The 22,146-nt window shown below is 45.7% G+C and overlaps 1 protein-coding gene across 1 annotated transcript in view; it reads right to left on the bottom strand.

The window, feature by feature from the left end:
• Positions 1-22,146, bottom strand: part of LOC143998037 (epidermal growth factor receptor-like) — a 77,405-nt gene that overhangs the window by 20,631 nt on the left and 34,628 nt on the right. The window contains exons 9-11 of the mRNA XM_077493816.1: positions 12,617-12,690; positions 8,272-8,362; positions 1,749-1,945 (exon numbers count right to left, since the gene is read on the bottom strand). Of these exons, the coding sequence (XP_077349942.1) occupies positions 1,749-1,945; positions 8,272-8,362; positions 12,617-12,690 (362 nt within the window). The remainder of the gene's footprint in view (positions 1-1,748; positions 1,946-8,271; positions 8,363-12,616; positions 12,691-22,146) is intronic.

Here is a 22,146-nt window from a genome sequence, read left to right as displayed (position 1 = left end):
TACGGTACATAGGCTTGAGTGCGGTACAGTCTGCTGTTCTGTAAGGACCGCTATCGGTCCACAATAGATAGGGTTGACGTGCACCACTGCTGACCGCTGCCCTATACTGCAGCAGTCCTTCAGCGGTATAGGGACTGACGTACAGTCTGCTAAACACTAATACACAACCTGCTTGGTCCACAAAAGTTCTTATAAGGACTGGTAACTTGGTATAGGGTGCTACGGTACATAGGCTTGAGTGCGGTACAGTCTGCTGTTCTGTAAGGACCGCTATCGGTCCACAATAGATAGGGTTGACGTGCACCACTGCTGACCGCTCACCTATACTGCAGCAGTCCTTCAGCGGTATAGGGACTAAGAGTTTTGTCACAGGGTCATTTAAAAAATGACAGGCAGAGGAAGAGGCAGGCCCTTCCGCAGGGGTGGTAGGGGTAGGGCAGGAGCAACAGGCTTGAGCCAAAGTGGGAAGTTGCAGAAGGTGCGTTCAATTACTTTAAAGGATGCACCAGACTTGGTTGAGTGGCTCGCTCAGCCTTACTCTTCTGCACCCTCCTCATCCTCTCGATCTGCACCCTCTTCTTCACTCTCTGCTATGTGCACCCCCAAAGACACTACCACCAACAACACGACCACCACCACCACCACCACATACCTTCCGCTTGAGTCACTGGAATTATTTTCCGATCCATATCAAGAGGACATTTCACGGTGCTGCTGTCAGCGCTGTATGTCACGGTGCTGCTGTCAGCGCTGTATGTCACGGTGCTGCTGTCAGCGCTGTATGTCACGGTGCTGCTGTCAGCGCTGTATGTCACGGTGCTGCTGTCAGCGCTGTATGTCACGGTGCTGCTGTCAGCGCTGTATGTCACGGTGCTGCTGTCAGCGCTGTATGTCACGGTGCTGCTGTCAGCGCTGTATGTCACGGTGCTGCTGTCAGCGCTGTATGTCACGGTGCTGCTGTCAGTGCTCTGTATTACGGTGCTGCTGTCAGATGCCTCTATCACGGTGCATGTGTCATTCCGGTATGTCACGCTGCTGGTGATCATCTCCTGCACCCTCTTCTTTGCCTACCCTGGTCCCTGACCTTCCCTCTCCTCCATTGCCTTCATTAGCTCCATAGTCCTGAATTGTTAGAACAATTTCCCAAATAAAATAAAAATGCTTGTAGTTATCGATCCCAAATTCACCTCATACATGTATTATGTCATTGTCCAGATGGTGGGACTACGTTTTACCCCCTAATAATTACCACGTGGCCGCAAATTCGACATGAAGGTTTGCAAAGTTCGCCTCCCATTGAAGTCAATGGGGCCCGCGGCGAACGTTCGGTTTCGCGAACGTTTGGGTCCGTTCGCATTTCGCTTTCGCGAAACGTCCCGTCGGAAGTTCGTCCATCACTATTTATGAGTTGCTGTTCTGTTTGGTTTTATACTAGTCCCTTATGCCATCATCCAAACTTTACATATTTAGTCGGAACTAGCTTAGCTCACTGTACAGTATGTTTACAAACAATTAGGGCAGATTGCCTCTTCTAGTCCATTGTTCCCCTCTTACATTTGACAGAACTTACAGAGAATACTTAAAAATGCAGTGATGTCCACATTTGGAGATGAATCATGTTTGACTATTTAATATCAAGAGGTTCCATAACGTTTTTAGGTGTCTGTGAGTATCTTGACATTGACACTTCTGCATGACAGTACTTTTTTAAAATTTAAAATAAAGAATTTAAATAAATTAAAACCCACCACATTGTTCGGCAAGGGCATTGTTCCTAATTCTTGCCTGTTGGTTTGTTCTGAAGATAGGCTTCCAGTCGATGGAATCAGCAAAGCAAAGATTTTTGTTATATTTAATTACAACATCACCATCACTCACTTCTTTTAGTGACTGCAATCCCAGAGATGTTATTTTTTGGCCTATTATCTGAAGAGAGACATTTCCACTAGAATATAAGGAAGAAAAGACCTGTTACATTAAAGTTTATCATAGGCAAGACCTTTTTATTTATTTTTATTTTTTTGAAGGCGGAGGGAGACAACCGCTTTAAAGAGAGTGAATCTCCCCAGTGTTGACACAGGCAGCAATTAAGCAGGAGTTGTAACCCTTCATCATTTTATCTAAAATTAAATAAAACATGGTTTTGGCTTTAGACAGCATTACTTTGTGCATTAAAGGGGTTGTAAGCTCTTACCTATACCCAGTGAAGTGACTAGCCAGAGCTGATACACAGAGGTGAAATAAATTCGCCTAGGGGGTGTGGCTTGCAGCACATTGACTAGGACGTGCTGAGGACTCTCTACGCCAAAAACTTCCTGTCTAAAATCCTGAGATTTCCCAGTGGCATGTTCAGAAGGGTGTAAAGACCTTAACACAGAACCCAACCATGAGGTCCAATATGGCACCCGCTCCTCCCGGTCAGCTAAAGAGGCAGCTCAAAACTGTTCTCCAAGACACTGGGCAAAGATACTCCTGCCAAACCAACTACTTCACATGTAGAGGCTCCTCTGGATCCCCCTGCTGAGGAGGAGACTGATTCTGCCTGGCTAGAGGACCCTGCTGAGCTTCAATGAGATACAGTAAGTACCCCTTCTATCCTAGCCTCAGGCAGTAATCCCAGCGCATCCCTGACACTCAAGACCCTGAGCCTACTCTCAGAGAGATCTTTGCTGCAATCACCTCCTGTAATACTAACCTGTCTAGTTTCACTACTGAATTTAAAGGAGTAAAGATAGAAGTAACATTGATTAGACAGGACATGCAAAAATTAAGAGATCGCACAGCTGCAGAATGGGAAAACCAGTTTTTTACTGAGGCTAAGAAATCTGAGGAACTTTATATTTCTACTCCACACTGGCTTCTGAACAAAGTTGGTTGGTAGCCCAGACCCTTTATCTACAGGCTGTTTCCACCGTTGCTGAAAAAAAAAATTTTTTTTATGCAACAATGTTACTTTAAGGAGGGGGAAAATACAGGGTAATTATTGGCCCGTGATCTCTCAGGCACAACGGGTTAAGTAGCAAATAGATGCTATTCAGAGCCCCATTGGGGAAATTTCCATGACTTGGACCGAGTGGAGTCTGTGTTTAGCAACTATTTTAAGGCTGTGTATACCTCTAAGGTCTCTCCCACAGAGGAGGAACTGGTGCACTTTTTGGACTCTTCAGCTATTAAATGCTCCTATTACATTGGATGAATTTACTGAGGTGGTTACCTCTATGGGTAACAGTATGTCTCCAGGGATAGACGGTCTATCAGCTGAGGTTTATAAAAGATATAGTGAGCCCCTCCTTTCTATTCTTCTAGATACCTTGAAAACTGCTGCAAGCTCTGGAGGTCTCCCCCAATCTATGAACGAGGCAGTCATAGCAGTAATACCCAAACCTGGAAAGAGCCCAGTGCTACCAGACGCTTATAGGCCTATCTCCTTTATAAACTCAGACATTAAGCCGTTGGCCAGGGTCCTTGCCACGCGGTTGGCAGGAGCTGTCTCTGATTTGGTGCATTTATACCGGCTAGGTCTACTGCTCTAAATATACATTGTTTATTCTTGAATATCCAGTTGATAATTCTGGAAACAATCCTGGAAATACAGCGGTATTCTCCCTCAAAGCTGTCAAGGCCTATGACAGCATCGAGTGGAAGTACCTTTGGGTGGTTTTGATGAAGTTCCAGGTGGGGAAATTCTTTCTCTCCTGGGTGCAATTAAATGCGGCTCCTCAGGCAAGAATATGAATTAATGCGGTTTTATCTGAGGCCTTTCCACTGCATAGGGGTACCAGGCAGGGGTGTCACCTTTTGCCCTGCTTTTTGCCCTGGCGTTGGAACCATTGGTGGGTATGGTCAGGACCTCTCCGCATATTGTGGGGTTTAGCTGAGGCAAGAGGGAGGATAAACTCTCCCTCTACGCAGATGATACTTTGATATACTTAGGGGACACTGCAGGATCATTGGAAGCTGTTATGCATCTTATAGAACGATTAAGGCAGTATTCTGGATTTGCCATTAATTGGCATAAGTCTTCTGTTCTATTGCTAGACCCTCTAGTATCGGCCTTTCCAGACTCAGCAGCTCAGCTGGAAGTAGTACACTCTTTTAAATATTTGGGAATTGTAATGACAGGAGATACTAGAGATTATATAACTTTAATCCTGAAACCTATTTTGCAAAAGTTTAAGCTAAAATGTGCCAGCTGGTGCAAACTTCCATTATCTGTTACAGACAGAGCTAATCTCATTAAAATGTTGTGCCCCCCCCCCCCCCCCCCCCTGTTGCTGTATGTCCTTCACAATGCACCCGTTTGGATACCCAGCTATTGGTTTGAATGCATAGATTCCCAATATAGAGCATTCATATGGAAGAATGGACTAGCTTGTTTTAAACTGCAATACCCTAAAGACCAGGGGGGAATATCTTTTAGCTTTTCCATATTCCCTCACTTATTTTATCACTGCACAGCTACAACATCTTAGAGGGTGGGATTTGTCAGTGATGGTGGCCCCTTTAAGGACCTTGCTGATCCATTCCCTAATGGACTACTCTGCAATGTCTTAAATGGAAATGGGAATTCCGGGGGTCCCTCAGGAGGGCCCGACTGTCCAATTCAGTTGTGTGCAGAGTTCCTCTTGTTATATAATCATTACTATATGTACTTACAGCTGCAGAATGTCATGAGAAAGCAGGGAAGATGATTTGTTATGCATCTAGATCAATCTGATTTCCTTCCCTCTATATTTAATACTCCAGATAAAAAGGGAATTATTTCTCGCATATATGCCTTCCTGCTAGCCCATATCCAAGCCCCAGATCTGTTACCCTGTAGGGAGAAATGGGAATCAGATGTTGGCCCTATAGATGGGGGAAGCTGGGAACAGATACTGGTGGCTGGTCCGCTAGTTTCAATTTCTGCAGCTCAGAAGTTGTCACACTTATTTATCCTTCACAGAGTGTACAGAACCCATTTACAGTTATATAAGTGAGGTAGGAGAGACTTCCCCTTGTGCCTGAAATGTCAACTACACCGGGGTACTCTGATCCATCTGCTCTGGCAATTCCCCAAACTGGTATGCTATTGGCGTGAAGTTGTTGTGACCATTAATAGCAGCCTTGTGGAGGAGCTATACTCCCCTTCTACATATATTGCTTTAACTAGATTGCTTTATTTAGGTAGAAAATTGATCGCACGGTATTGGCTCCCCCCCACCCCAGGCCCCCAACTCCAATCAATGGATACAACAGGCGAATGCTATACTTGTAAGGGAAAATAATGTGTATCAGCACAGAATTGTGTCAAGTAAATTTATCAAAATTTGGCGAGAGTGGTCAGAGAACCCAGAAGTAGCCCCTCCTCAACTTGTTCTTACCAGACTGCTCCAAGTCTAGGAGAGGAGACAGGTATACCCTAACTACAATTGGGATTTATACTCACACTGGTTATTGGGAATGCTTTATTACAGGACAGTACACACTTTGGGAGAAGAATACTCTGTTTTCTGTGTTTTCTTTGGTTTGAAGTTTGGTAATATGTTTGTTACAGTACTTACTAATAACTCCTTGCGGTGACTGAGGCCTTTTGATTTAGAAGGGAAAACTTGGAATAACTCTAAAGCCGCGTACACAGGATCGGAATGTCCGGCGGGAAATGTTCGATGTGAGCTTGTTGTCAGAAAGTCCGATGTATGCTACATTGAACATTTGCTGTCGAATATTTCCACACGCAAATGTTTGAGAGCAGGTTCTCAAATTTTCTGACAACAAAACTTTTTGTCGGGAAGTTTGATCGTAAGTACACAAATCCGTCGCACAAAAGTGTATGCAAGACTGTCTTTTTCTTTCTCTATCTGACTTGGGACTATGTGGCAGGGGAAAGCCTCTTTTATGTCTGAGCTGGGGGCACAAACCCAGGACCCAGCCTAATCCCCGAGGCCACACAGGACTGCCAACTACCAACAATGGCTGAGCACTGCAATCCACAGTAAGTGGCTCACCACTGAGAATACCCATTTCCCACCCCTCTCTCTCTCACCCCCTCTCTATTTCACTCCCCTTTATCTCTCTTCCCCCTCTCTCTCTCTCTCTCTCTCTCAACCTCCTCCCTCTCTCACCCCCTCTCTCTTTCACTCCCCTCTCTATCACCTTCCTACTCTCTCACCCCCCTCTCTATCACCCTCCACCCACTCTCCCTCTTTCTCTGAGCCCCTCTCTCTCTCAGCCCCCATCTCTCTGTCAGTCGCCCCCCTCTCTCTCAGCCCTCCCTCTCTCTCAGTCCCACTCTCTCTCTCTCTCTGCCCCCCTACCTGTTTCAAGCAGAAACACTGCACATACTGACTCCTACCACCATGACCATTTCAAATTACTGAAGTGCTCATGGTGGTTAGAGTGTTCCTTTAATATCTCTCAGAAGAATTAAACCTCTGTACACTGATTCCATTTCATTTGATCATCCTCTAGTTGTGTTAAATTGGGTTTGCCACCTTCCTGAAATTAGTTTTTGCAGGTTAGGATGTCTGAGTCATCCATCTCTATATTTGCCTGGGCTGTGAAATATCCAGTGCGGCAGCACCAATTCCAACCTCCATCCTCTAAGTCCTGCTGGGGTTTGGTCTGTCTCGGACGGGGAGGGGCGAGTTCCATCTGATTATACAGAGTTGGGATTTCCCACTTGCCCAGCTGTCAGATGAAGTCCCGCCTCCTTAGCCGACTCCTATGATAGGCAGCACACTGGTGACATCTATCATAGGAGGTGGGACTTCGTCTGAGGACAGCCGCCACACGGGGTAAACAGGAGACCCCCGCTCTACATAATCTGACTCCTCTTCTCTAGGTAAGGCTGAGCTGATTGACACTCAACAGGCTGAGCTGATGGGCACTGAGCAGGCTGCATTGATGGGCACTGAGCAGGATGCATTGATGGGCACTGAACAGGATGCATTGATGGGCACTGAACAGGCTGCATTGATGGGTACTGAATAGGCTGCATTGATGGGTACTGAACAGGCTGATCTGATGGGCACAGAACAAGCTGATTTGATGGGCACTGAACAAGCTGATCTAATGGGCGCTGAACAAGCTGATCTAATGGACACTGAGCAGGCTGATCTAATGGGCACTGAACAGGCTGATCTAATGGGCACTGAACAGGCTGATCTGATGGGCACTGAACAAGCTGATCTGATGGGCACTGAACAGGCTGATCTGATGGGCACTGAACAGGCTGCCTTGATGGGCACTGAACAGGCTGCATTGATGGGCAATGGTGAGCATAATACACTCTTCAAATGTGCTTTAAAATGCATGCTTTTCCCTTTTGTGAACCAGAAAATAATGATGTTATGTGGTTGGGCCAGTATAATAATGCTATGGGGCTGGTATGAAATTATTTCCAGAAATAACATATATATCGTTCCTTAAAGCGGACCTGCACCCTAAAGTGGAAGTTCCTCTCATCGGAACCCTCCCCCCCTCCAGTGCCACAATTGGCACCTTTTAGGGGGGTGCAGATACTTGTATAATCCAGGTATGTGCACCGACTTCTGGGAATAGTTAGCCGCAGGTAGCCGCAGATGCAGATCTGGCAGGGCTGTGTCTTTGCACACATACTGCAGAAAGGTGCCCTTTCTCATCTCAGACAGTTGGGAGATATGGTCCTTGCTCAGCTATCTGCCTGAGCCAGACCCCATGCTTATAGCAAACAATGCCTCCTGAGTGCATAGAACAGCATCATAATAACAAAGCCCCTTTATCAAGAGGAATGTAAAAAACAACAGGACTCTGTGTCTGATGCTGTTAAGGGTACTTAGTAGCTAAAGGACATCAAATGTAAATATACAGTATGTTCAAGAATTTGACAGGGCATTTACAGCCAGTTCTTAGAGGTCTTCTCACTTCTGCTTGCATGAGTCATCCTAAGGCCCCTTTCACACTGCTGCGACTTGAAAGTCATGTGATTTTGCTGCGATTTCAGGGAATGCCTGTGTAAACTTGAGGTCTACGGACCTCAACTCGCATCAAAGCTGGACAAAAGTAGTACAGGAACAACTTTGAAGTTGGTGCGACTTGAAGTCGAACAGATATGAATGGTACTCATTGGAAATCATGGGGTACGACTTGTCATGCGACTTTGCAGTCCCAAGTCACAGGACAAGTTGCACAAGTGTGAAAGGGGCCTCAGATAAACTTAGTATGTGGCATGCACTAATTATTAACAAATGTCTGCTATTAAATAAGTTTTCATTCTTCAGATACCGTATTCTTTACATTTACTATACTTACGATAATTTTGTTCTGCCCCTGATTATTTCAAGGTTTTCAAAAATACTGAGGTCAGCGTAAATTTCTGGCCACCACTGTATTGCTAAAAATCCTGCAAAAGAAAGAGGGTCTAATTTAATAATTTTGTCATTAGAGTAGAGTGGTTATTTTTTAGGTTCATGTTGTGTGATCTCCATCTAGCGATCAGTCAGCATCATATTAGTTCAAGCGAGCAACAAGCAGCAATTGCACCCATTGCTGTGTCTATCCCATCTAACTTTTTTTTTTACAAAGAAAATGGCAAAAATTAAGAGTCTGCTATAGAGAAACAGGACCACAATACAATAAACTGTGCTATGAAGGAACAAAATCACCCTCCATGTTGTTGTGGGCACATCACTGGTAAATGCATGAGCTTCTAACGTCAGCCAGTTATTGCTATAAAGACAGATACAAAATTAAAAAAATTTGTTGTTATCAATTCCTTTTACCCCTCTAATATGTTCATGTTTGGATAAAGTCTCTTTTTCAGTCACAATTTTTATTTTTAATATACACAGGGCCAGCACCTGCGATAGGCATGTCAGGGAGCCGCCTAGGGCATCAGGGTTGGGGGTGTCAAAAATCTGGATCCCCAGGCACTTTCTGGGGATTTGGATTTTTAACACCTGTCCCTCCAGCAGGCAAACTAAAACTTCCACCCTGCATCCCATAGAAGAGAGGGCTCAGCAAGGAAGCTTTAGTTTGCCTGCTGTTTAGTAGGCAGGCTGCTGTCAGCGGGAAAGAGTCGGAGAGCAGCTGTCAGAGCGGATCCAATGAGGCAGAAAAAGGCGGAACGGTGGGATTCCCATGTGTGCGAGAAGGCAAGAGGAGGCGGGGCAATTGCTATCAGGCAGCATGGAGGTGGGCGCTGGCTGTGCACACTGAAGTCAGGCCAGTGGAGGAGGAGTTCAGGATGGAGGAGGCTCCCAGTCTTTGCAGCTGCTGCTGTCTACCGATGATTCGGGGGAGATCTTGTCATGCCTGCCCCAAAGACAGCTAACACACCCTGTTTGCTGCAGATTCCTCCACTGACATCATGTGGAGGAGGACCAGCAGGACTGGGAGGAACTGCCAAGATCTGAGGGTAAACATAAGGTGTGTGTGATGATGGAGGGGGGGGGGGGTATCTGGTGTGTGTGGTAGAGAAGCTGTGATCAGGGTGAAGAGATCTGAGGGGTGTGACCAGACTGGGTTTATGGGGAGGGGGGTGATCAATCTGGGGAGGTATCTGGGGATGTGGTGCAATCAGAGAGGGGGATATCTAGGGGTGTCATGTAATCAGAGTGAGGGAATCAGGGGAGGCATGTTATGGGAGAAGTAGGTGTGTGTGTGTGTGAGGGGGGGGGGGGGGGGGTTATTAAATGGGGAGTATCTGAGGGAGTGGTGATTAGGCTGATGAGGGGATATCTAGGGGTGTGATCAGAGGGGGGGTATCTGGGGAGGTGTAATCAGAGTGGGGGTTATCTAGGGGTGTGATCAGAGTGGAGGGTATCTGGGTATCTGGGGGTGTAATCAGGGTAGGGTTATCTGGGCAGGTGTGATCAGGGTGGGGGGTTATCTAGAGGTGTGATCAAAGTGGGAGGGGGATCTGGGGAGTTGTGATCAGGATTGGGGGTTATCTAGGGGTGTATCTGGGGGTGTACTTAGGGTAGTGGTATCTGGGCAGGTGTGATCAGGGTGGGGGGTATCTGGTGAGGTGTGATTGGGTGGCTTATCTAGGAGTGTGATCAGAGTGGGGGGTTTCTAGAGGTGTAATCAGGGCTGGGGAGGTGTGATTGGGGTGGGGGAGTTATCTTGGGGTGTGATTAGAGTGGGGGGGTATCTAGAGCTGTGATGAGAGCGAGGGGGAGTTATCTAGAGGTGTGATAAGAGTGGGGGTATCTGGGGGTGTAATGAGGGTAGGGATATCTGGGGAGGTGTGATCAGGGTGAGGGGGGTATATGGGGGTGTAATCAGGGTGGGGAAATCTGGAGATGTGAGCTCAGTGGGAGTTTTTTTTTGGGGGGGGGTGATCTGGGAGTTTGCTAATGGGGGGAACCCAGCCATTGAAGTTTTAGTTGGTCTTACCTGCCAGCTGCCTGTGGCCAATGAGGGTAAGCAAGGAATGCATAACCCCACCCCCTCATTACACAGTGCTATTTAGTGGAAGTTCAGAACAGCTCCATTTTCAATGGTGTGTAACATCCTGCACACTGCGCCCCATCACATTACGGGCGCAAAGTGAAGGAGGTACCAGCTCAGTTTTAGACAGGGAGTACCAAGAGGAACGGTGGGAATGGGTTGCGGGGAAGGGGTGCAGCAAAATGCATTTTCGCCTACGTTGAAATATATCCTTGCACCGGCCCTGAATATACAGTACGCCCCCTACCAGTTTTTTAAGTCCCTTTCCCTGCCCCAATCCCCACCCTTAGTGCAAAATCCCCCCCTCTTAGTGGCGTAGCAGTAACTGGAAATACAACATGCAGATCCTGTATTACTGCACTTTCATCTATGTCTAAAAAAGACAAAACCAGTTTAGGTCTAATATGCTAGGAGACAAGTTTCTAGTGAGAACTGCTAATGCAAAACTGTGCCCTTTCCTATATATCAGACATTGCTGTCAAATGTCAGATCCAGGTCTCAAATGGTAGCCAGGAACCAGGCCAGTGTTGTTCATGATCATGTGACCACCATGAAAGCCAATCATGGCTTTCATGCACTCAGTACATAAACTTCTTAAGCCTGCAGATGCCACTTATTATTAAAAATAATAATTAATTTAAAAAAATATATTTTTCTGATTTTAGTTAAGCCTATGATAAAACAACTGGAAGGGATATTTAATAAAACAGTGCACCAATTAAATATCTTATATTCCTTTAAAAACAATGTAACCATTATTCAGATAAGCAAATTAGTTATAGAATTATTATAAAGTAAACAAACACATACTGTCTCTGCTAAATTTGTTCTGTGCACCATGCTGCTATAAGATACTGCCTTATGCCGCGTACACACGATCGGGTGGAAAAGTCCAGCAAACTCAAGTCCGCCAGACAATCCCCCCATGTGTAGCCTCCGGCGGACTTTTTTTACCCGAAAGTACGGCGGACTTAGAAAGTATTTTTGCACTCCAATCTTCCCGCCGGACTCGCATTTCGGCGGACAATCCGGCCGTTGGTATGCCAGTCCGCCGTACTTTTGAAATGAGCTGACTTTTCCCGCGCGGAGAAAAGTCCGCTCATTTTGAGCGCGTCTCCAGGTAGACGGGGCCAGCGAAGGAGGCGTCTCTGGCCCGGTCACCTGGTATGGACTTAAAGAGGAACCCCAACGCCGAAAAAAAATCATCAGCGCCCCCCCCCCTCCTGAGCCGTACCAGGCTGCGTGCCCTCAACACGGGGGGGTGCCTTGTTGAGGGCATGTTGATGAGGACAAGGGCCTCTTCCCGACAACCTGGTTGTCAGGGTCTGCAGGCCGGGCGCTTATCGGAATCCGGGAGCCCCCTTTAATAAGGGGGCCCCCGGATACCGGCCCCCCACCCTATGTGAATGAGTATGGGGTACAATGTACCCCTCCCCATTCACCTGTGGAAAAAAAGTAAAAATAAAACACAACACACAAGGGTTAAAATAGTTTATTGCACAGCTCCGGGGGTCTTCCGTCTTTGGGGGTCTTCTCGCCGGACTCCTCCTCTATCTTCTTCTAGCTCTTTTGGTAGTGGAGGAGCCCGGCTTTCTTCCTCGCCGCCGCCCTCTTCTTCCGACTTCGGGGGTCTTGTCCCCCTCTTCGGTTTTTCTTGCCAGGCCACCGTGCCTTCTTCTAGCTCTTTTACAGGCTGAAAAAGTGCCGTGTGTGAGCAAGTAGCCCGTTCAGAAAGCCCGGCAGACAGTCCGGCGGGAAGTCCGCCGGACTAAGTCCGCCGGATAGTCCGCTACGTTTGCACGCGGCATTAGAAAGAATAAAGTTGGCCCTGTTTCTAATTGCTTGCCTTACTATATACATTTTTCTTGCAGCAGCCTTATCAAATAAAAACAGAATGCTGTATTTAACAATGTGTAGAAAAAATATGTATCAGTTTATTTTTCATGTGGCACAAATCACGATTTAGATAAAATAAAAATAAAAATTGCACCATACAACCAGGTAACAATAAAAATGGATATTCTCGATTGTATTACCATTTATTATTATTATTATTATTATTATAATACAGGATTTAAATAGCGCTTTACAATATAAAAGGGAGACAATACAGTTATACTACAATAAAATACAAGAGGATTAAGAGGGGCCTGCTCAGAAAAGCTAATTCATGAACATACCTGTAATTCCTGAAATTACATACCTGTAATTTCTCGTATATTTTTAAGGGATTTTAGCTTTTCAGGATTTAGTTTTGGTGTATTGGTGTAGACGTCACTAAAAAAAAGTCAGAAGCAAATGAGACTTTAAAATACAAGTCTACCCAAAATGACCTTGTAGTTTTTGCTGCATTCTGAGTTTTTGTAGAAAAACATTGGTAGAAAAATCACAATGTTGGCATAGAACTTGTAGCATTTTGCCATGGTGAAAGTTCATAGAGAAAAGCTAAGATGGTCCCTTACCATGTAAATAAAAAAGAGAAGGGAAAGTGCCACTGTCAAATGTGCTAGTATGTATGGAATATTGTGAAAAAATTAAGTCAATAAGGTAATGCACTCACTTTGTACTCACTTAGTACTTAGTTAACGCATTTTAAGTACTCAGCCAGATGACCAACGGGGGTGGGGGGGGGATCTTTCAGGTAGGTAAATTCAACAAAAAAAGTCCCTTCAATGTGGTCCTTTGCAGCCACCTTTTGTGTCTATTCAGCCTATCCCAGCTGGTTTATGTCTCCCTGTGCTGTTTCCTGTGTCATCTGGCATCTAGAGAAGCCCGCACTAGCGTTCCACACCCAAAGTGCTATTGCCTATTATTGGGACCTTGTGCCAGAAACCATGAATCAGACTGAGACAGAAGTATAGTTAAATCACACTTGTTTAATAATAATAAAAAAGGTAAACTGAGTAAACGCTGTCAAAAAATAGCCAGAGTTCAGAAACGAGAACAGATAGTCAGACAAGCCAAAACATCAGGGAGCCAGAGAACAGCGTAGTAGAACAACAAGCAGGATCTGGAATGAGAAGAAATGTCAGCCAAGCAAGTCTATAACAGCAACACAGGAGAGTGTCTCTAGAGATGTGACCAAGGCGAAGGCAGAGATCATCTGGACTGGACGGCTTAAGAAGGCAGGACTGATGAGCAGGATATCATAAACAGGTGATTCACTATGGAGAGATAGGAGCTGGCAATTAGCTGACAGCTAAGCGACCAGCTTTGAGAAGGAAGCGCTGAGCCCAGCCCTGACAGTACCCCCCCTTAATGATCCCTCCCCCTCGAAAGGACCACCAGGCTTGAGTGGAAAACATCTACGGAAATCACGGAGAAGGACAGGGGCATGTACTTCCGAGGATGAGACCCAAGAGCGTTCTTCCGGACCATACCCTTTCCAATGCACCAGGTACTGTATGCACCCACGGAACCTACGGAAGTCAACAATGGACTGTACTTCATACTTCTCATGGTTCTTAACTTGTACAGGGTGAGGACGAGGCACCGAGGTGGAAAAGTGATTGCAGACCAAAGGTTTTAACCACTTGCCGCCCGCCCTATAGCAAATGGACGGCGGCAAAGTGGTTTCATAATCCTGACCGGACGTCATATGACGTGATCGGGATTATGAGCCGCTGTGCGCCCCCGGGGGCGCGCATCGCGGCGATCGTTGTTGCGGGGTGTCAGTCTGACACCCGGCAACTACGATCTCGGTAAAGAGTCTCCGACGGAGACTCTTTACCACGTGATCAGCCGTGTCCAATCACGGCTGATCACAGTGTAAATAGGAAAAGCCGGTGATCGGCTTTTCCTCACTCGCGTCTGTCAGATGCGAGTAGAGGAGAGCCGATCGGCTGCTCCTCTGACAGGGGGGGTCTGTACTGATCGATTATCAGCACAGCCCCCCCGAGGATGCCCACACTGGACCACCAGGGACGCCACCAGACCACCAGGGATGCCAAGGACAAGGTATGCCACCCTAGACCACCAGGGATTCTAGTCAGTGCCACAATGGATGCCAATCAGTGCCCATAATGGATGCCAATCAGTGCCCACAATGGGCATCACTGATTGGCATGCATTATTGATTGGCACTGATTGGCATCCATTAGTGCAATATATTATAATACAATGCCGCCTATCAGTTCCCATCTGTGCCGCCTATCAGTGCCTACCCATGTCCACCTGTGCCGCCTACCCATGCCCACCTGTGCCACCTACCCATGCCCACCTGTGCCACCTACCCATGCCCACCTGTGCCGCCTAACCCATGCCCACCTGTGCCACTTATCCATGCCCATCCATGCCAATTTGTGCCACCTATCAGTGCCCATCCGTGTCGCCCATCAGTGCCACCCATCAGTGCCGCCTATCAGTGCCACATATCGGTGTCCATCAATGCCACCTCATCAGTGCCACTTCATTGGTGCCACCTCATCGGTGCCCATCAGTGCCGCCTTATCATTGCCCATCAGTGTAACCCCATCAGTGCCCATCAGTGAAGGAGAAAACTTACTTATTTGCAAAGTTTTGAAACTGAAACAAAAAAAAAACATTTTTTTTTTCAAAATTTTCGGTATTTTTTTATTTGTTTAGCAAAAAATAAAAACCGTAGAGGTGATCAAATACCACCAAAAGAAAGCTCTATTTGTGGGAAAAAAATGATACAAATTTCATTTGGGTACAGTGTAGCATGACCGCGCAATTGTCATTCAAAGTGCGACAGCGCTGAAAGCTCAAAATTGGTCTGGGTAGGAAGGTGTTTAAGTGCCCGGTATTGAAGTGGTTAATAAGGAGACATGAAATACATTTGAAATACGTATATTTGAAGGAAGGTCTAATGCATAAGCCACTTAGTTAATCCTGCGAAGAATATTGAAAGGCCCAATAAACAAAGGTGCGAACTTCAGAGAGGGAACATGAAGTCAGAGGTTGTGAGATGACAGCCAGACCCTCTCCCCAATCTGGTAGGAAGGTGCAGGCAGGCGTCTGTGGTCAGCATGGAGTCTGTACCTATCATTAGCATGTCGCAAAGCCTCCTGGACTTGTGCCCAAGTGGAGTGAAGACCACAAAGATACTCCTCTAACGCAGAAATAATCTGTGGAACAAATGAGTCAATCAACATGGAAAGTTGGAAACTAAAGTTTGCCATAAACAGGGACAATCGGGAAGCAGAATTCAAGGCACTATTGTGAGCAAACTCCGCCCACAGTAAGAGGTCTGACCAGTTGTTATGATGGTCAAAAATACAAGAACGTATGAATTGCTCCAAGGACTGTTTGGGTTGTTCTGCAGCCCCATTAGACTGCGGGTGATATGCAGAGGAGAAAGCAAGCTGAATTCCCAACTTTGCACAAAAGGTTTGCCAGAACTGGGACACAAACTGACTCCCCCTGTCCAAGACAATCACCTTGGGTAGCCCATGTATGTGAAAGATCTCCTAAGCAAAATTGGAAGTCAGTTCCTCAGAGGTGGGCAACTTCTTAAGTGGCATACAATGGCACATTTATGAGAATCAGTCAACCATCATAAGGATAACTGTGTTGCCCTGGGTGTTGGGTAACTCCACAAGGAAATCCATAGACAGGCAGGTCCAGGGCCTCTCTCCATTGGGTATGGGTTGTAGAAGGCCCACTGGAAGGTGTCGTGGAGACTTACTCTGAGCACACACGGAACAGGCAGCTACAAAGGAGGTTACATCAGCCCGTAGACCAGGCCACCAGAATTGTTGGGAAATGGCCCAAAAGAGTTAATTCTTCCCAGAATGGCCAGCAGCCTTGGGAGAATGGTAAGTCTGGAGCACGGCAGTACAGAGACTCTCTGGGACAAAGCAGCGGTCACAAGGTTTCTCAGGAGGAGCATGGACCTGAGCAGCAAGAATTTTGTCACACAAAGGAGAAGTGAGACTGCTGCAAACCGTAGCCAGTATACAATCAGGAGGAATCACAGGAACCAAAACTGACTCCATCTTGGAAGTGGAGGAAAATTGTCATGACAAAGCGTCGGCCCTTACATTATTAGTACTGGGTAAGAATGAGACAATGTAATTGAAACTAGATAAGAAAAGAGCCCATTGTGCTCTTCTGAGAGAGGGGCATTTAGCCTCAGACAAGAATGTGAGAGTCTTATGGTCATTAAGAATGAGAACCGGAACAGTGGTACCTTCGAGGAGATGTCTCCATTCTTTCAGGGCTAAATTGATCGCTAACAGCTCTCTGTCACCAATCTCATAATTGCACACAGGTGATAATTTCTTGGAAAAGAAGCTACAAGGATGCATAGCGCTCTCAGAGGTAGGATGTTGAGACAGAAGGGTGCCAACTCCAGTGTCAGGAGCATCAATCTCAAGGATAAAAGGTAACGTAGGATCAGGATGTGGCAACACAGGAGCAGAAACAAAGGCAGCCTTGAGACTCTCAAAGGTCTTAAGGGAGACCAACTCTGTGGGTTACCGTCTTTTCTGGTCGTATCAGTCAGGAGCTTGACCAGAGACAAGAAGTTACAAATAAACTTATTGTTGGCAAAACAAAGAAAATGCTGCAGAGGACGTAAACCCACGGGTCGGGCCACTGTAGGACTGCTGAAAGTTTCTCTGGGTCAATCGAAAAACCAGCAGTGGAAATTACATAACCCAGGAATTTAACCTGTTCATGATGGAATTCGCACTTCTCCAATTTACAATAGAGATTGTTCTCTCTTCTGAAGCACACAACAGACATCAGTGTGCTGGCTCTCCAGGGACTTGGAAAGAATTAGTATATGGTCGAGATAAACCACCAAACATAACTGCAACAAATCTTGGAGGACATTGTCAATAAATTCCTGGAAAACTGCTGGGGCAGTACAAAGGCCAAAAGGCATTATGAGGTACTCATAATAGCCTGTTCTGGTATTAAACGCAGTTTTCCACTGGTCGCCCTACTTAATCCTCACAAGATTGTATGTCCCTCTCAAATCAAATCAAGCTTTGTGAAAACTGTTGCTCCCTTGAGGTGGTCATATAACTCCATAATCAACGGAATCGGATAGGCATTCCTAATTGTGAAACGAATGAGACCCCTATAATCAATACAAGGTCTCAGTTCACCGATCTTCTTCTCAAAGAAGAAACCAGCACCAGCAGGAGACGAGGATTTATGGATAAAACCTTGAGGAAGTGCGTCTGCAATATACTCCTCCATGGCCTTATCCTCCAAGACCGACAGTGTAAACCCGACCAGGAGAGGGTATGGCACCAGGTTGAAGGTCAATTTGCGCAATCATATAACTGGTGTGGAGGCAAACTATCAGCTTGACCTTTGTCAAAAATATATAGGATTTTTATAACAGCTTACCTGAAAAATCCTTTTCTTGGAGTACATCACGGGACACAGAGCCACAGTATTTACTGTATAGGTTATATAAGCACCTTTAGGTGATGGACACTGGCACAACCTAGACAGGAAATGTTTAGCTCCCTATATAACGCATCCCCTCCCTCCTGAGGTACTCCTTTACTGGGAGTACCTCAGTTTTGTAGCAAAGCAATATATGTGTATTAGAAGAGGGGAGGAACCCTCCATGTCCCGTAATGTACTCCAAGAAAAGGATTTTACAGGTAAACTGTTATAAAAATCGTATTTTCTTTATCGTACATCACGGGACACAGAGCCACAGTATTTACTGTATATGATGTCCCAGAGCAATGCTATCTGAGGGGAGGGAAATGCAAACAAAAATAGGGTGCAATCAGACCTGAGGGCCTATATTTCTGTCTGCAGCACACTGCGCTCAAAGGTGATATACTCATGCCTTCTTACATCCACCTTATAGAATCTGGTGAATGTATGGACTGAAGACCAAGTTGCGGCCTTGCAGATTTGAGCCATGGAGGCCTGGTGATGCACTGCCCATGAAGCACTAACAGCGCTGGTGGAGTGTACTTTGATTTGAAAAGGTGGAACTTTCCTCTTCAAACCATAAGCTTGAATAATTGCCGAATCCACTTAGCAATAGTAGATTTCGACACTGCCTGTCCTTTTTTAGGACCTTCAGGCAACACAAACAAAACATCAGTTTTCTGAATCTGAGCAGTCGCCTCCAAATAGATTTTGACCACTCTCACTACATCCAGAGAATGTAGTGACTTTTCTTCCATAGAACAGGGTTCTGGAAAAAATGAAGGCAGAACAATATCCTGATTTAGATGAAAATTTGATATTCCGTAGAAAGCTAGGATGAGGACGCAATACTAATCTATCCTTGTGAATGATTAAATATGGCTCTTTACAAGAAAGAGCCGCCAATTCTGATACCCTTCTTGCAGAAGAAATGGCTACCAGAAAAAAAATAGCTTCCCTGTCAAAAGGACCAAGGGAATATGTTGTATCGGCTCAAAAGGCTGTTTCTGTAATGCCGACAGAACTAAATTCAGGTCCCAAAGGTTCAGGGGTGCTCTAACCGGTGGATAAAGCTGCAGTACACCCTGTATAAAGCTTTGAACCAAAGAATGTGAAGCAAGCGAACATTGAAACAATACTGATAAGGCCGAGACCTGGCCCTTGATAGTACTCAAGGCCAGCTTCATCTATAACCCCATTTGCAGAAAAGCAAGGATTCTACCTATGACATACTTTCTGGGATGCCAACCCCTGGATTCACACCAGGAAACATATGCCTTCCAGACTCTATAATAAATGACTTTGGAAGTTGGCTTCCTTGCACTAATCAAGGTAACTATCACTGAGCCTAAAAGCCTGTGATTCTTCAGAATGTGGGTTTCAATAGCCAAACTGTTAAATTTAGCGTTTGGTAGGATGGAACACTGGCCCCTGCGATAGCAGGTCTGGGCGTGGTGGTAGGGTCCATGGGGCCCCTACCACCGACTTTACTATTTCTGCATACCAAGATCTTCTAGGCCACGCTGGGGCCACAAGAACCACAGAGTTCTTTTCCTGCTTGATCCTGAGAAGAAGTCATGGTAGCAGCAGAATAGGAGGGAAAGCATAAATTAGTGAGAACTTATCCCATGGGGTCACCAACACATCTGTCCCGCATGCAAGTGGATCCCTTGTTCTTGACACAAAGTTGTCAATCTTGTTGTTGAACCTGGACACAAACAGATCTACATCCGAGATCACCCATCTTTGGCATACAGACAGGATTATGTCGGGGTGAAGAGACCATTCCCCCGGGAACAACTGCTGGTGACTTAAGTAGTCCGCCTGACAGTTCTCTACACCTGGAATGAAGATTGCCGATATGCATGTCACATGCTTTTCTGCCCAGGTTAGGATCTGGTTTACCTCTCCCTGGGCTGCACGACTTGTGGTGCCCCCTTGGTGATTGATATAATCCAATGCTGAGGCGTTGTCAGAATGGATCACCTGAATGTCCAGGCCTTTAGGGCTAGGTATGCAGCCCGAATCTCTAGAATGTTGATGGGTAAGGTCCTCTCGGTTCTAGGCCATTTCCTTTGGAAAGTTGTCTCTTACAGGACTGCTCCCCAACCCGAAAGGCTGGCATCTGTTGTTACCACCATCCATGTAACTGGTAAGAACGATTCTCGGATCTCAGCCACCAACTGAGGCTCTGACGCACTATTGGCAACAAACGCATCGGAAAATCTAGTGCTTGGACTTTCTTGTTCCAGGCAGACAGGATACTGTTTTGCAGCAGTCTCAAATGAAACTGAGCATAGAGAACTGCTTCAAATGAAGCCACCATCTTTCCCAACAACCTCATACAAAGTTGAATAGAAGGAACCTTTGCCCTGACTCCCTGAATCAGCTCCTTTATGGTGCTGATTTTGCCTGGGGTAAAAACACCCATTCTGGGCTGTATCTACAACCAGACCCAAGTACTCTAGTCTTCTTACTGTCTTTAAAGAAGACTTCTCTAGGTTGAGGTCCCAACCTAAGTTTTGGTCTAAGCGGGCTACCGACCATTGTATTAAGAGCAGGTCGTCTAGATAAGCTATAATCGTTATACCCTGGGCCCTTAATCTGGCCAGAGGAAGGGCCAGGACCTTTGTAAACTAGACCGAAAGGTAGAACTACAAACTGAAAATTACGTTTTTCCACTTTGAAATGCAGATATTTTTGATGAGCGGGGAATATAGGTGCATGCAGGTATGCATAATTGATGTAGATTGATGCCAGAAGTTCTCCTCCTTGTAGGATGGAGACTACTGATCAGATTGATTCCATGCAAAAAGATCTAATTATTAGGAACCGGTTTAGATCTTTGAAATCTAGAATGGGTCTGACATCTCCATTTGGTTTTGGCACTGTGAAAAGGTTTGAATAAAACCCCAACCCCTGCTCTTCCATGGGAACCACCATGATCACTTTTTGCGTCAAAAGTCGGTCTAACACTTGAAAGGAGAGACTTCTTTTTCTCTGGATCTTTGGGAACATTTTATCTGAGGAAACGAGGAATCTGGAATTCTCGAAACTCTAGTTTGCTACCTGGAGTTATTGTAGAGACCCCCCATCTGTCCTGAAAATCCTCCTGCCAGTCCTTTAAGAACTGTAGCAGTCTTCCCCCCACTCAAACAAGTGGGGACGCCCCTTCATAAAGAGGCTTTAGCATTCTGTCTTGTAGGTTTCCTCCCCCCAGGACCTTTTTTGTCCCTGGGATTGATTCTCAGTTTTAACTCTTGAACCTGATGGTGGAGGCCGTTGCGTCTGCCTGGAGGCTGATGCCCCTGGCACTAGAGAAAGAGCCTGTTTAAATGGGACGTTTACTTCTTTTCTTAACTGGCAAAGGGTACTTTTCCCACTTGAAATCTTTTGGATATAATTTTCCAAATCATCTCCAAACAGCCTTACACCGCAGAAAGGAAAACCAGCCAGGAGCTTTTTGCATGGCGCTTAGGCTGACCAATTTTTCAAACATAGAATTCTTTTTTATTTTTCTTATTTAATAATTTCTTTATTAAACATAAGATTATACGCATATGCACCAACCCAAGTGTAAGGCGAGAGATCTGAAGGATAGAATCTCTGATTGCGTCAATTGCAAAACACAAAGTCGCTGGCAGCTCGGCTAACTCCTAGGCCTGCTGTTCAGGGAAAATCTTGAGCACCTGTTTCAAGAGGTCTCTCAAGGACTGACACACTCCAATTCCTAAGACACTGGCAAAAAAACCTAAGGTACTCCCAGTAAGAGGATGATGTAAGATAAAGAAATTGCGGTACTCCTCCGGCAGGGTGGAGAGTGAAGATGTACACAGGACATTGGCTACCTTTTGGAAGCATGTCTTACTGCATTGTGGCGACCAGGAGAGAACCTCAGCAGGGAGCCAATCAAAAGAGGGATTGTGCCTCTGTAACCAAGGATAACCAATAACCAGAGGAAGCATAGGTGAGGAAATAACTTAGAATTGGATTATCTCATGGTAAAGAGCCCCTACAACCATGGACAAAAGAACAGTCTCATGAGTCACATGTACTGGAGCAGCCACAGTTGAGGTGAGCTGTGCGACTCAGGAGCGTTTGTAATGCCATGGCAAATTGATCCATGCAGTGATTCTGCTCATCCAATCTGGAAAAAATATTACCAACAAGTGGATTGACTGCATCTTATAAATTCATGGCCTTCGCCTACTGTCAGAAACCATGAATCAGTCTAAGACAGAAGTACAGTTAAATCACACTTGTTTAATAATAATAAAAAAAGGTAAACAGAGTAAACGTAGTCAAAACATAGCCAGAGTTCAGGAACTGGAATGGATAGTCAGACAAGCCAAAACATCAGGGAGC

The sequence above is a fragment of the Lithobates pipiens genome, unplaced genomic scaffold (genome assembly GCF_037356315.1).
Source record: "Lithobates pipiens isolate NorthernLeopardFrog02 unplaced genomic scaffold, aLitPip1_a1.2 Scaffold_19, whole genome shotgun sequence".
Lineage (NCBI taxonomy): Eukaryota > Metazoa > Chordata > Amphibia > Anura > Ranidae > Lithobates > Lithobates pipiens.
The sequence above is the reverse complement of the archived record's forward strand: the minus strand, read 5'-3'. Positions and strand labels throughout refer to the sequence as shown.